This window comes from Malaya genurostris, chromosome 2 (genome assembly GCF_030247185.1).
Source record: "Malaya genurostris strain Urasoe2022 chromosome 2, Malgen_1.1, whole genome shotgun sequence".
NCBI classification, from domain to species: domain Eukaryota; kingdom Metazoa; phylum Arthropoda; class Insecta; order Diptera; family Culicidae; genus Malaya; species Malaya genurostris.
In genome coordinates this window covers 278,252,681-278,267,854 of record NC_080571.1, presented here as the reverse complement: position 1 = coordinate 278,267,854, position 15,174 = coordinate 278,252,681, and the positions used below count along the sequence as shown (strand labels likewise).

At 37.1% G+C, this 15,174-nt stretch overlaps 2 protein-coding genes across 9 annotated transcripts in view; both read right to left on the bottom strand.

Moving 5' to 3' along the window:
- Positions 1–1,201, bottom strand: part of LOC131430235 (MAGUK p55 subfamily member 7) — a 64,950-nt gene extending 63,749 nt beyond the window's left edge. For 3 of the 8 annotated variants that reach the window (XM_058595016.1, XM_058595022.1, XM_058595018.1), the window contains exon 1: positions 859–1,201. The gene's annotated coding sequence lies outside the window, so the exon portion shown is untranslated. Of the gene's footprint in view, positions 1–384; positions 522–858 lie in introns of those variants that run through there. The other 5 variants (XM_058595024.1, XM_058595025.1, XM_058595017.1 and 2 more) reach the window with 4 other exon arrangements.
- A 4,092-nt stretch (positions 1,202–5,293) lies between these two features.
- Positions 5,294–6,175, bottom strand: LOC131427057 (uncharacterized). Its single transcript, XM_058589946.1, has 3 exons — positions 6,132–6,175; positions 5,816–6,056; positions 5,294–5,741 (listed from the first exon to the last, which is right to left on the bottom strand). Exons 1-3 carry the CDS (start codon positions 6,132–6,134, stop codon positions 5,434–5,436), a joined length of 552 nt encoding a protein of 183 aa, XP_058445929.1. The 5' UTR covers positions 6,135–6,175; the 3' UTR covers positions 5,294–5,433.
- Between the last annotated feature and the right edge of the window lie 8,999 nt (positions 6,176–15,174).

Genomic DNA, 15,174 nt, shown 5'->3' with positions numbered 1-15,174 from the left:
CAGGCTTGACAATGTTTGGGCGCAAACATTCCGGAAATATATTATGATAACTGTCAAAAATGACAACAGTTGTACGCAAATATCAAGCCGCGTGCGACGTTTTTAAAGACCAGTGTTTTCCTTATCCCATGGATATCGAAATGTTGTAGTGACATTTTTGATAGAGCCTACCTATCGAACTCGTACTTGCAATCTAAATTTTAACTAACAACACTAGCTAACTTGTTATGGTGGGTCGATCTTCGATCAACATAACTATTTTAGTATCCTTATGTAACTTCACTCGAACCTGTTTTTACGATTGAATTTCACATTCTATCACAACAATATGTTTCCAATCAACATCTCCATTATTTTAGGATAGCAAAAAAACAACAAACTTACTGTCATATTCTATTCGTTCACGCATATTCTATATCTTCTCACTGGTTTGTTTCTCGCGTTCACAAACATCGTTTATTTATAACTCAAAATAATATCTTCACACACGCCTAATCAACCCTACCGTTTCCAATGTCACAAAATCTCCGAGTCGCGAAGTCAACATACCTACGACGGAGACGAAAAGAAGAACAGGAATATGACAAACGTCAGACGACGACGGTCGAGAGAAGACAGTACATGTACTGAATAGAGGCAAAAAATATATATATCCTGCTGCATGACAGCAAAGCGCACGAGGACACAAGGAAAAACTGATCAATAAACTCTCCCCTTCTGTTATCAGCAGTACGAGCGAGAAACGTAGGGGAAGTCTTCGTCCTTCACACTGGTGCTGGTCGACACTGGCAGAAGCTGGCAACAGAAAACCACACTGGCGGAGCACAGGATTTCCGTTCGAAAATCAATTCGCCTTACTTGGGTATTGTATTGGCCACCACTGTTCGAAGCAAACTTTTTCTTCGCTAGTAAATTTCTTCGTCTGTTCTCTTCGCAGACACTCCAACTTCCCTACGTTCAACCTGGCAGGAGAAAATATTTGACACTGGTAGAATTTAGTTCACCATAAATAGAATGAAGAGAATAGAAATTTTCACGTCCGTTCACTTTTTTTTCCTTTCTGCTTTAGCACATTTTCACGGCACCTCTTGCCACTTTTATATCATCTCACTTTTATTTTTGGTTGCAGCTCTCTCGGCACCCGAGAGCTCCCAACAGAACACGAGATTGCAGGTCTGCAGTCAATCAGTGACTGACTGAAAGTGGGAAATTGTCTGTTTTCATGCAGTCGCTGAGAAAATTCGTGGAAAAGTAGATGAGAGCTAGATGGCTTTTCTTTGAAGTGCATTGCTTTCGTGAGCGATGAGTGTGATAAGCGAGTGAGCTCCCTGTGAGCTAGCACTTGCCATGTGACATATAGCAAACATTGGTGAAAATTGTGATGAGCATAACGGCGGTGGTGTAGTCACCGTTTGCTGTTTATGTAGAGCGAGAGGGCAACATATCATGCGACTATAGCAGCGAAGCAATACCGCATATAGTGTGGTGTAAACGCAGAGATCAGTGGTGAATTGTGTAGTTTGCGCCTGCAAGTAGTTCGTGCTTACTGAGATCACTGGTAGATGGCAATGCATGTGCTGGGTTCGTCTCTACACGGTGATGATATTTAGAGTAAAAATAACAAAAATTCGAATTACTCTTCTCAGAACTCAAAAAACTAGTGTCGTTTTCGCTTGAGAAAACTGAAACTGATTCAGAGTAGTTTCATCAAACAAACGCTTTTCACAAAACTGAGCTGGGTTCACATTTAGCAATGGGAATTTGAGCAAACCTGTTATAAAACTGACTCGATTTTCAGTTCAACAACGTTGAAACTAGCATAAAAAAATCGGTTTGACACCAGTTAGGGTGGAAACTGGGTTCGGTTTGGCATCAAGTAAAAACGACATGAGAGTAAGTTTAAAACATTTTTCGTATTTGTTAGTAAAAGCAGATTTTGAAACCGATCATTGAAACTTCAGTGAATTCAGCAGCGTATTTTCAAAATCTACCCAAGATACATGAATGGGTAGAACTTAATGGTGAATGTCTCTTGTTGTATTCAAGGCAGCAATATAATTTCTACTCCATAACATCAGAAATATGTCCAGCAATTTATGATAAAATTCTCAGTAGAAATTTTGAAAATGCCCCCTATAGTAAAATAAGTCGTTTTCATAAAATTTTTCAAATACCTCTGTTACCCTACTACCTTCTTAATAGAAAAAATAAGAACTCTTTTAACAGAACCGATATATAATCCTGCGAATCTGGCCTCCTTTTAACGATGCCATCTTCTTCTTCTTCACTTCTGGTGGCGTCACCTCACTTGAGATGACGCCGATTGATTGCACAGCGATTTAGCTATATTGCCAGTTAATTTTCGTTTATAGTCCAACGGACTTTCTTTCCACTGGACTACAAGTGAAGTACGGATGAAAATCCTTTCTTTCTCGCGAAATACTCGAATTTTCACCGCACTAACACGATACGACGTGTTCACTCGTTAAGGGTTTCACCGGAAGTGACCATCTTGTTGAGATCAAAATTGGAACTTCAAAATCAGCTGATTGCAACGTAAATAAACAATCAGTAATACAATCGTTTTATGGTTTACCTCGTTTATTGCACGAAAATTAGAGATTTTTGGATCGATTCTCTCACAATAACTTGTTGGTTCACCTAATATGCAGTAGATAGTGTTTTGGGACATCAAGTGGGGGTAATTTTCACAATTTGAGAGTCGCGATGAGTATAAAAACATCGCAGTGTTTGGGGCCCGAAACGCGAGGGGCTCAACGTAATCGGTGTACTTTCAAATGGCTGGTGCTAACATACCGGTGTCATATGGCTGTGCGAAACTGAATACACCTTAGGGCATGTTCAGGAGTGTTCCAGTTCTAGATGCATAATTTTTGTCAGGAATAAAATATAAACAAGAACAAAAAATTATAACAAGAAAAACTGTCAGCCCCAGCAGTGTTTTACTCGTGTTTCTAAAATACAAAAAAAAAATTACTGCAGCGTATACCAGTTTTAAATTTGACAGTAGAACTGTTCGAATGAATAAAACTAAAACAGTTTGCTGGAGATACGTTGGTTCTAGTTTCAGTTCTATTACAGATCTCGCATATAATACTTCCAGCTGCTGAATTTACAACTAAGAGCTGATCGTAACAAAAAGCCAGTACAGATTTTTGACCGTCTTTTCCCAGTTTCCGGCCACTGTGGTGCGATTCAAAATGTATGGTGCTAGTTTTAAGCGGCCCATACACGTTCCGTTTTCTGTACAGTTTCTCGAGTGTGATGTCAGGACTGCACGATTAACTGAAGTGCCTGAAGAGTTCATTCGGCCAAACGTCCGTTTTTTTACTAAAGCTCTCAAGCTCAGTTTCATCTGATTAACTGACAGTTCTTTAGTCCATCGGTCAGTTCGTCAGTTTTCTTTTAATCAGAATAATGTGCCATGGACAAACTGATGAAACTGGCATGAAGACAAAACGCAAAACTGACCTGACGCCACACACGCTCAGTTCAGATAATCGTTCAGATATTTATTCCGTCCGAGGTTCATTTGAACTGTCCGGATAACTGAACGTGTATAAGCCGCTTTACAAGCTAATTGTCGTTGGTTTGAACCCTGAATTGGAAGGATTATTGATGTCAGTAGGATCGTTGCCATAGGCATGCAATTGTTCTGTACTCTGATAATCAGCTACAAAGTCTGTTGAAACAGAAGGTTAAATCAAAGTTTGCGTATCATTCGAATAGAGCCCCTAGTTGAACTCGGCTCATCGCTAGCTTCAGTTCAATTATTATTCGAAACAAATCAACAAGCGTCTGCACACACCGCAATAACCAGTCCCGTGTGCAGGAATCTTTCCAGGGGGGGGGGGGGATTCAAGGGAAGGATTCAAGAAAGAGTTCAAGTGGGGGAGGGGGGGCCAAAGGAGGGGCGAGGTTCAAGAGCGGTGGGGATTTAAGGGAGGGAGGGGGGTTCAAAAGGTGGGGAAGGTGCAAAAATTTAAAAGGAAAGTCAAGTTATTTGCACTTTTATATAAAAAAGTACTCTATTGTTCATGGAACTTACTGTTGAAAAGTCTTTTATCTGCGCACGGGCCTGTATATCAGGCCTAAACCTAAAATCCTAGAAAAATTGTGTAAATTTACGTCTTCTGAGACCGACATGTACGAGCGTCAAATATGACTCATTTTTACAATAGATCCCCAACATGCATATTTGACATATTTTAAAGTGCTGAAGCATGTAAATTTACACGTCTGCTTTAAAGTAGTGTATGTTCGACACATATATAAATCATTCTTGTAAAATTCAGTCATTTCACAAATTACGTTCTTATAATTTGAGTCATACGATGATTTACGTCATCAGTAAATTTAATATTTTTTTTTGCTGTGTAACAATGTTTGCTTCTGTAGAATCAACCTCAAGTTACAATATGAAAGAAATTACGGAAATTTGCGGCATATCGAGTGATTCTTAAATATTAAGTTACACAGCAAAAAATTATGAAATTTACAGATGACGCAAATCCACATATGACACAATTCATAAGAACGTAATCCGTAAAATGACTGAATTTTACAAGAACAATATAAATAGCACTTACAAATATGTCAAAATGCATTAAATATAAGTTAGCTTTGCTGTAAAATTGAGTCATTTTTGGCGCTCATATATGTCGGTCTCTGAAGACGTAAATTTACACGATTTTTTCTAGGTGTGTAATACATTAGTTTATGTTCTCATCCTACGAGGCATTAAAGTGATTGGAAGTAACATTATATTTTGTGCGGGATATTTATATAAGGTTACTTCCTTCCTAACTTGTATTGTTGCCATAGTATTTTCCCACACAGAAAAAAATATTTTGTGAATTTACATCACTTTGCATGCACATATTTGGAGCAGAAAATTGATCATAAAATTACTTCACGGTTCTTTATTCTTCCATGTACTCTAGAAGTAATATTGGGTGTTAATTCAAAAATACAGTTTTATTCGTTGAAATACCAATGCATTTCAATTTGGTTTTACTTCGAAACCAAAGCCATTCAAAATTTATCAGCTATGTATGTTGCAAATAAAGTCATGATTCAAATTCCAATGTTAGTTAACCAAGGCTCCTGACTCCGAAACTAACCATCTTCTCTGTGGTTGTGCTCTAAGAAACGCAGAAGTGTTTATTGTAATAAGCAATCGATAGTAAGTCAAGGGTAAGTGTCATCGGTTACAAATCCACACAAAAGAAACATCATTATTATTATCTATTAATTTATTTGGCAGAGAGTAGCTAATACAATTTTTTACACTTCAAAATAAGCTGACTGTTACTTTCCAGTCACACACATAAATAAATAAATAAATAAATCAGGCTTACGATTACTCCTTTCCACCTATCAGTCTTTCATCAAAACTTAAATATTCACAATTCACTGCAACTTCCGGACCTCGTTCAGGGCTTCGGACAACTGAGGGAACTCGTCCAGGATGTTCATTTTTCGGCTGGATTTGTGTGTTAGCACGGTAAACGTTCTGCCCGATGCCAACGTAATGATCAGTGAGTTATAGCCGTAGCCATCGATCAGATCATGTTTCGTGTAGTAGGTATCTCCGGTTTGGAACGAAACGTGATCGGTTGCAAATCGCGAAAAGCCCTCCACAGCACGGCCGATCGACTCGACGTAGGGTCCCAAACGATCGGCAATCCATCGTTCGATCAGCGGCTGCAGGATGCGACCTTCAAACGATAGACCGCACATGATTGGTTTTCAATTTCAACTTAAGTGGTAAATACTAGATCACTATACTCACCGATTGGTGTCAAGACGACTTTTAGTACTGGAACAACCGTATCATATTGAATCAATGGACCTCGACTGGTGTCACTATCGGATGCAAGCTCCGCCAGAGCAGTAGAGCTTTCTTCTACGTCGCGTGAAACTGCGTTTCCACTTTCCGGCTCGGAGTTGAAATAATCAAGCAGCGGGAATGCACTTGATCTTCGTGCGTGTATCAAGCACAACAGTAATAAGCATAAAACCTTCGTTGAGATCTGCAAAGACAAGTGAAATAATCACTGAATTAATTATTCCATTTCGGGCTGCCGTAGCTTAGATCGGAGACTGACCATTTTGTATGTAATTAGCTGTTGAAGAGAATGCAACCGATTGCTTTCACTATCGTTTCGGAACTAGTTGTCCCGTTGGACAAACCTGCTGTACAGCATTGCAATTATATTAGCCCTTGCCCTCGAACCTTCGTTCCATTTTTCGATGTGTGCTGATACCTGCGGAGGAGGTCGATTGATGTGTGGGTGAATGGCTTTATTTGCATTTAGCAGGTTACTAATTGCTTTTACCTTTTTGGGAGTCTCTCAATTGGTCTAAAGTCTGCTAGAAATGACACTCACTTTCGTGGTCGAATTGGATCACATTCTAAAATATTATTTTCTAGTAATTGAAAATATTGTCGGTAAATGAGCAAGTGATCTTGCGGATCCAGGTTTGCCTTAATTTTCTTTCAATTAATTCTTACTTTCGACGCTGATCAGCTTTCAACGTGAGAGTTCAGATCACATCTTGATTTATCGCCAAATTACCAAATCATGAATTCCATAAAACGTTCAGAGTTCAGATAACATCCTGATTTATCGCCAAATTACCAAATCATTAATTCCATAAAACTTTCTGAAGATGTAGACTTTGTCACTAAAAGCGTTTTTGCATACTTTCAATTGTCTAACTTTCTTTAAATGTTTTTATTCAAATGGGTACAATCGAAAAATCACAAATCCTGCAAAAAAAATAGTTCTATAGGTTGATTGCATAATATTTTCGACTATTATTTATTTTTTTCGATTACATATAGAAATTTCAACATTTAGGTCATTTACCTCTTCGAGCCAGAAAAACTTTCTGACCCTATCTGCTGGGATAGGAATCGAACCCAGGGGGGCTGCATGAAAGGCATCGGCTATCCCATCGCACAGTGGTTCAAAAGCTCAATTTCTCGATCTTAATTGATAACTAATTATAAACGTGCTTTTTGAGGTACAGTATCTTCAGTTGCTCAGAATGATAGGTGCCATCTTTCGGTAAATTTTATTTACGTGATTAATCCCCCTAAAAGTGAGATAAAAAAATTATTTCAGCTCAGGGCCAACATAGGGGCTAAGTAACTTCGACGAAGTTGTGCAGAAAGTTATTTCAAACAAATTTGTAGAAGGTAACTTGAGTATAATTCATGATATAATGGATTTTCTGAAAACCGTGTACTAAAACCAGTTTTTGTAAGAAAACAAATATATTTTCATTTTATAGGAGTTTTTAACGTTTTACAAAGATTTTTATCAATAAAAACTACACAGCTTTCTCGAATATACTATGCCGCTATCATTTCAGTTTGATGAAATAGAGCCATTTTCCATGTTATATGTCATATCTCGCCTGCAAACAATCGCATTAATCACATAAATAAAATTTTCCGAAAAATGGCACCCTGATCAACTTTGCTGAAGATACTGTACCTCGAAAACCACGTTTTTAATGAGTTATCAATTAAGAGCGTAAAATTGGGCTTTTGAACCGCTGTGCATCAGTGTGCATTTCTACATCGTGCATGAACACACTACATTTATGACGTTTACTATACAGACTCTTATAGTAACGGACCAGCGAATACTTTCTAGGGAGTCAAACTCATAAGAAGTATTCGCCAGTCTGTTTTATATAAAAGATATTCTTTATTCAGGCCTATTTGCGTACAAGCTTTACGTGGCCGAATGAGCTGAATGTTTAGCTAAAAAATTTTTTGTATTGGATCTCGTTGTCACCCTTTTTCTAGGGGGAGAGAAGCTTCCATTTCCCTCCTGCGAGGATTGAGGGGCAGTTTGTTCGTGGTTCGTCTCGTCATCCATTGCCGTGGTATTGTTGTTTTTTTTTTGTTTCAATTATAGAAGCTTTAACATTACTGTCATTCACCTCTTCGGGCCAGAAAAACTTTCTGACCCTATGTGCGGGGTTGGGAATCGAACCCAGGCGGACTGTGTGAAAGGCATCGACTCACCCATCACGCTATACCCGTCCCCAACCGGGATTGTTGTTGATTTCGTTGCTAGTTGCTGTAGATGCGCCTTGTTGTACATTGTTTGCAGTTTCTGGTTGGTTGGATGGTAAGCTGTTAACTGCAGCTGGTGTACTTAGTTCTATAGGGGATACGTTGGATGGTTTCGTTGAAGGGGATGCTTCACTGTTGTTGGTGACTGTTACAAGTGTACTGGGGTTGCTTGGGGTTGGTGTGAAGGCAGCACCGTTGTCCTTTGGTGTGGTTGTCTCCTTGTCCAGTTTATCACATGGCTTACCGTAGTGAACAGCTTTTTTGGCAATATTGACATGTGGCCATCTGATTGTCATAGGTAACAAGTGATTTGCACGGGATTCTTGTATTCTGACCGAAAGTTACATAAGAAGGTATAGGCCGCTTCAAGCGCATGCGTAACAAACGTACGCCATTTAGAAACCGGGGAAAATGTTCTTCCACTTTTTTTTCGATAGAGAGAATCTCTCCGTATTGGGACATAGTTTTACGAATATAAGGATCGATGACGCTTGAGGGAAGATCATGCGCACGCCCTTCTATAGCACAATCTTTCATATATACTGTAATGTTGAACTTAATGTTTTCGTGCTTCACATAGTGCACATTATTATTGTTATTGTGCGAATTGAATTGCATCCAACTCTTTATAAAACTGGATGTAAACAACATTATTCGTCTTATTGCATTGAAGTAAATGCACACGTTTAATATCAAGATGCATTTGCCTTTTAAGCAAACCTTCAAGTTCTCGTATCGAAGGTCGAATTTTGCACTGCCTGAAGTCAACAACAATTGTAGCGGTAGCTTTTGTTAGTTTGGTTCACTCATTTTCGAGGTCGTTCTATTGTTCACTACACAATACTGTACTTGGTTTCTTTCGTCTCGAACGTAAGCGGTTTTGTTTTATCGACTGACTTGGATGAGATGTGAAAGCGAACTGAGCCAGTCTGTTACTATGAGAGTATGTAGTTTATTAGTGTTCGAGATTTCGCTATTTTATCATGCTGAATTTGCGTTCAAGTTTTACTTGCACACAATTATATTAATGGCGTTAAGTATCGCATGCAATTTTATAGTCACTTTATGATTTTACCGCAGTAAAGGGTTACGGTACCCCCTTTCATCTCAGCTCTAGTAGTTACATCGTTTACAAGAAATCGAAGCATTTTTAGAAACCCTACCCCCCTCCCCCCCTCTGAAAATTAAATGGTAGGGCCATGCCACCTCGATATTTAGGCAACTGGAAAGAAATGTGGCAACCCTGCACGTTATACAAAATTGAACCATGCACGCTGTGTTAGGCGGTGGCGTTTTCTTCTTCCGTACCAGTACGTGCCGATTTTGCATAATTTTTTTTTGTCGTTAATACCACTTACTTTACTATGGGGTGCATTTTCAAAGTTTACCCTCTGAGAGAGTGATAAGTTTTTGATCGTGAATATATCTTGTTGTATCTAACGAATCAACATAATTTTTACTACATGTCATCGGAAATATGATCACAATTGTATGATAAAATTTTCAGTTGTTTGACCTAATCTCAAATAATTCAAAATAAACTTTTCTGAAATGTTTGGTATAAACGAGTATCAAAGAGGATAGTTTATAAGGCGCGTTTGCCTTTCTCGTATTTTTAAAGCTCATAGCTCAGGATTTATATAATCTAACTACCAATAGAATCGAAATTTTTCAACTTGAACGTGTATAGAAAAAGCGTTGAAGTATTTCAATAATACATTATTGAAAAACCTGTCTCATTTGACCCATGTCAACACAAGCCAAACAGAACGCGTTCTGAAGAAGAGAACAAAATATTTTCTGCTGTACAACAAATTGTTCGAGAAAATGTTCCGAAAAGTGTTTAATATCGTAGTAAGTTCCACAATTTGGTCCTTCTGAAAGGCGGGAATGAATCCCGTACAGCATCCTGATAGCTTCTTTTAATGAAATGCAAATCAAAAATGAAATAATCGACATTAAAATTCTATATGCTGCTATTTTTAAAGCCGTTAGGAAAAAGCTACAAACAAAATCACGTAAAAAGAAACAAAAATTGGATCGGTTTGGATTGTATCGCCACTGCGAGCAGATGTATTTTGTGTCGTTTGCAAAGCTAGTTTCGCTTCCGATAAGAGCAATTACGTCACAGCTGCTAGTCGTTTGCATTGGTGAAAAAACAACGAAAAGATGACAACGGTGGGCAGCATCACATTAAATCAGCCGTTCTAATGGCTCTAAAAGTTTTATAAAAAACTATTAGGATTTCTTCTTCGCAAATCGAAGGTAAAAATCCTCAGCTAAGTGCAAATCTAGAACAGTTTGATTAGATTTGTGTACTTTTCGCAGTGTGAAATTCACAGTAATCGAGATCAAGTGAAACCTTCTTTGTTTTTGCGAAATATGTGAAAAGGGGGAATGCTTCATACAATTGATCAACTAATTGATATTCGGAAGTGATAAGAAACATGTCAGTTGTTTTCGTATTCGCGACATCCAGTTATGTCTCTGACATTACCCACCCGCCTGTTTTGACAGTTTGAAAGTTTTGATACTCATTGCTCTATGATTTCGGAACCGGAAGTCGAATCTGGATGAAATTGCACAATATCTTTTAAGGCACTGAGAGATTTAAATTGAATCATGATTTGTGAAAATCGGTTCAACCGTTGCTGAGAAATCGAAGTGAGTTCCGGTTTTGGAGCTTTTCTTCACTATTAGCGGAGCTTCCGGAAGCGGAAACCGGGGACTAGTAGTCTCAAAGTAGTTTTATATATTCACTGACTAACAAGATCTGCCAACTAGATGATTTTTTATAAAAATGTGCACCTCGTTTCGCCATCGTTTGTGAAAAAATACTCATGAAATTGAAAATTTTCCCTAATCGCTCTGTAATACCGGAACCGGAAGTCGGATCTGGATCAACTGTTCGTGGACTTTTTGAAGAATTTCAAGACCTTTTATTTGCATCTTAGTTTGTAAAGACCGGTTGAGAAATTTCCGAGAAAATTGAGTTGCAATTATGAAATCGGAAGTCGGATAAAGATAAAATTCAATAGCGATCTATGGGAACATACGGTTTTTTGTTTGAATCTAAGTTTGTGAAAATCGGTCACGCCATCTCTGAGAAAAGTAAGTGAAATTTTTTTTTTCATTTTTTTTTGGTGCATATCACCCAGTAATTCCAGAACCGGAAGTTGGATCGGGATAAAATTCAATAGCGATCTGTTGGACCGTAAGAAGTATCATTTGAATCTGAGTTTGGAAAATTATTTGTCACTTATACACAAACTTACATCCATACACACACATGCACACACATACATTTGCTCATTCGTCGAGCTGAGCCGAATGGTATATGACATTCGGCCCTCCGAGCCTCGGTTCAAAAGTCGGTTTTCACAGTGATTGTATAGCCTTTCTATATGAGAAAGGCAAAAAGTTACTCCAAAGCCAAGCCTCCTTCCAATTTTTCGGAACTTACCGCCCTAGAGTACTACCAATATTTGTTCAATTTGGCACGAATTTCGTCCAATGCACTAAGCTATAAACGAGTTTTTTTTAAAGATCCGGATCAAAATTTTGAAACAGCAATTCCGATCACAGTTCCGCTAATTGAAGCATATCGTTGGTTTTCCCTTGCATCATCGACCCTTCAACCACTGAAAATTGAGTAATGCTTCATCGGCAATAAACCAAAAACGAAAAAAATCTGTAACCGAAGGCCAATCAAGTAGATCATTATTAAACAACAATAATCATTCACTTTCAAACTCGCAATATGTACATATGTACGCATTTTGAACGATCCAACTACGACCGCAACGCAGCCAGCACCGGCTCGAGACGTAATTGAATGGACCTTCGAATCGGCAATTTGATTAGTATCCTCACCGGACTGTGTACATTAGATTGGTTTGCTGGTTTTTCAAATGCTTTGTTTCTGATCACCTTGGCCGGGCTCTGATCTAGGAATTGTCGAAGTAGGCATTTCTTCAGTGTACTTGGTTGACATTGGAAACATTACTTGAGTATGTTGTCGTTACGTTTAGGATATTTCGTGGATCGGGACTGGAAATATTTGATATTGATGGCAAAGTTGTAATAATTTTCATTTAATTTAAATGTTTTTTTTCGCTGCTTGATGCCAACGGCCTCCAGATATATGTTATATTTTTGAAGCCACAAATTTGCTGCTGTTTTCTTTCTCCCGAATCTTCACCGCAGTACAACTGAAAGCGCGAAGTAAAATGTGTGTTCAAAGACAGTAATGGAATTGACCTCCTTTTTCGAAGTTGATCGTGCTGAATGTTTGCGAGTATTAGACGGCGAATGATGATTATTACAACGGGTTTTGTTGGTGCCTGCTACCTGCAAATGTTTACCTGTTATGTCAGTAACTGCGAGCCAGTGGAGGGTTCTTGCACACATTTTTAGGGGTACGAGTTACCCACAGAAGCTCCGTTGAAACTTATTGTCATCCGAGAGGGGGTGAAATGCATTAGACGCCTAGGGAACATTTGTTATGTGCCGGTGAAATTTGATAAGCCGTTCAAACCTAGCCAAACGAAACATAAGTACCTACAGTGTAAATATATAATGTTTCTATTAGGAAATGGTAGTTACAATAAATCGATTTTACATTTCACTCGAACAAGAGAATTTTATAGGAACAAAATGCGGGTGGGTAATATCTGACACAAAACTGAATGTCGTGAATACGAATAAAATTGGCACGCTTTCTTCATACTTCCGAACATCAGTTAATTGATCGATTGTGTGAATTTTGCAAGCATTCCCCTCATTCACTACTAGAATTTGAAACGATGCACATACACTAAAGTACGGATAAGTTACATCAAACATTATGACACAGAATTGAATATTAAGAAGTACCAATAATAAAATAATAAATAATATTTTGTTTTGAGGTATTTAAATGGACTATCTCCAGTGTATTTTTACGAGAGTATAGAAATGGAGTGTACTTGATTACTTAATCCGCATAGAAACATGATATATATTTAGACAAACACTGTTTAAACAAATGTGGATTTCTAGCGGTGTTAAGAAATTCTTTCCTTTCGCAAAATTTAAATTTGTATTTTTCGGGAGAAATAAAATACAGATTAATTTGTATATGTGGCAACTATGCTTCGCACGGCAAACTTCGAACGACACCCATCACGCAGAGAAAAAAAAGTTGTAGTAATAACTTATTTCGGGTTGTCACAAAATGAATTTTTTTTATTGAAATAGTGACAATAGAAAAACTGGTTTGATATAGCAAATATTGATTCAAGCATGATAATTAATTTTTCTCAGCGGTTTAAATTGTTTCAAGCGACATTTTGATGAAAATAACAAATAGTTTACTTGAGTTTTCCTGACAAATTCTTGACAAACAATTTGACAGTAAATTCAATTTGAAAAATTAGTTTCAAATTAACGAACTTTAGATCTAAATTATAATTGTAGCGCTTGAAGTTCACAAACCTTTTAGTTGTAATAATCTTCCTCGAATTTAGTTATTTCAACTAATGCTTTTATTTTTTGAAATCATTCATTTTTGTTTGTTTTTAAGAATAAAACGATTACCTTCAAACATATTTACAAGGTAATTTTTGATACTACTTTTATTATGATTTCTATTCCTTTTTAAATTTTTTAAAAGCATTTTTTTATTTGAATTTTTTAAACATTTAACCGTTATAACGCAATCAATTTATTCCCATGCCACAATTAAACCCAGTTTTTTTTTAATTTTTACTAGCACCCAACTATTCGGTGCTCCTTCAGTCCGGTCAAGATATAGATCCTGTATCAAATACTGTTTCTAAAGAAAATTTGTTATGTAATGCTATTGTAAAAATATTCTTAAATATTAATACATACTCTTGAATTGTTGAAAACCCCCTAGGAAAAGAAAAGAGCAGATTAAATTTTGTTTATAAAACGCGTACTAACTTTTCCGCCGCGCCAAAAATGATATGATTTATTCGCGCGGAAACAAATCGCTCTGGTTTGTAAGCAATAAAACAATTACGATTTATTTAAACTGTAAACTTAGTTGTATCACTACACAAATATGGTCTTACATAAATTGAATCAATTGGTTTTCTTGACATAAAGCAGAATCAAAACAACGGGGACATTTCGATAATATCAATTCAACTTGGGTTGACAAATAATAAATAGTAAGTTTATTTCGACAAAAAGTTCAGCTTGAACAAATATATTTTTCGTTTGGTTAGTCCAAAATTTTGATTCAAATCAAATAGAAATCGTTGTTGATGTTGAAGGGAGAAATTGGTTCAAAAACATCATATTCTAGCTTGAAATGAACATAAATCAAATTCAAAAATCTATTAACTGTTTTGTTATGTTTAACATGCTCCATTTCTCTGCGTGATACTAGTAGAAAAATGTGTTCTACATCAATACTTTAATTTTCACATTGCTTTAGGGTGTTGCCGTCGTAAGTGAATGTGTTAGTGACAGCGCAAACTTTTTTCAACTTCCATTTCGATAATGCTGAAACTTTTGGTAAGAAATGGAGAAAAAAATCAACTAATTCGTAATGGTGATCTGTGGGACTGCAAAGTGCCTTTAAGAGGCGGGTAGGGTCTAACACTTTTGAAAAATCATTTATTTTTTTCTTTATATTTTCTTATAGTAAAATATTTCAAAAATTTTCTGTGAAATTTTCAAGCCTTTTGGAACAAAACTCTGGAAGTTATGGACTTTCATCTATGGCTATCTCATTCTACGAAGAAGCAAGAGCTCGGTACGCAGGCCCAAGATTTCTACTTCGATTGACTTCGAAACTTGACAAAACATTCTTCAAATGTTTCATTATAATAAATTATAAAAGAAAAAATATGTTTTCTTGAAAATGTTAGACCCTACGGGCTCCCTGGAGCAAGTAATTGTTTCCATTTGATATGTTTACATTTCGTCTTTGACTCATCAGTGCATAGCAGTTCAAATTGAACTGCTTTATGCAAACTCGGCAGTTCAATTTAAACCGCTAAACAGACGTAAGGTTTCTGCTCAAAGACGAATCGTAAACATAA

Excerpts from the sequence above, each read along its gene's own strand:
- LOC131427057 (XM_058589946.1), bottom strand. Across the intron at positions 5,742-5,815 it reads AGTCGTCTTGACACCAATCG|GTCGCATCCTGCAGCCGCTG; the intron begins GTGAGTATAGTG and ends TATCGTTTGAAG.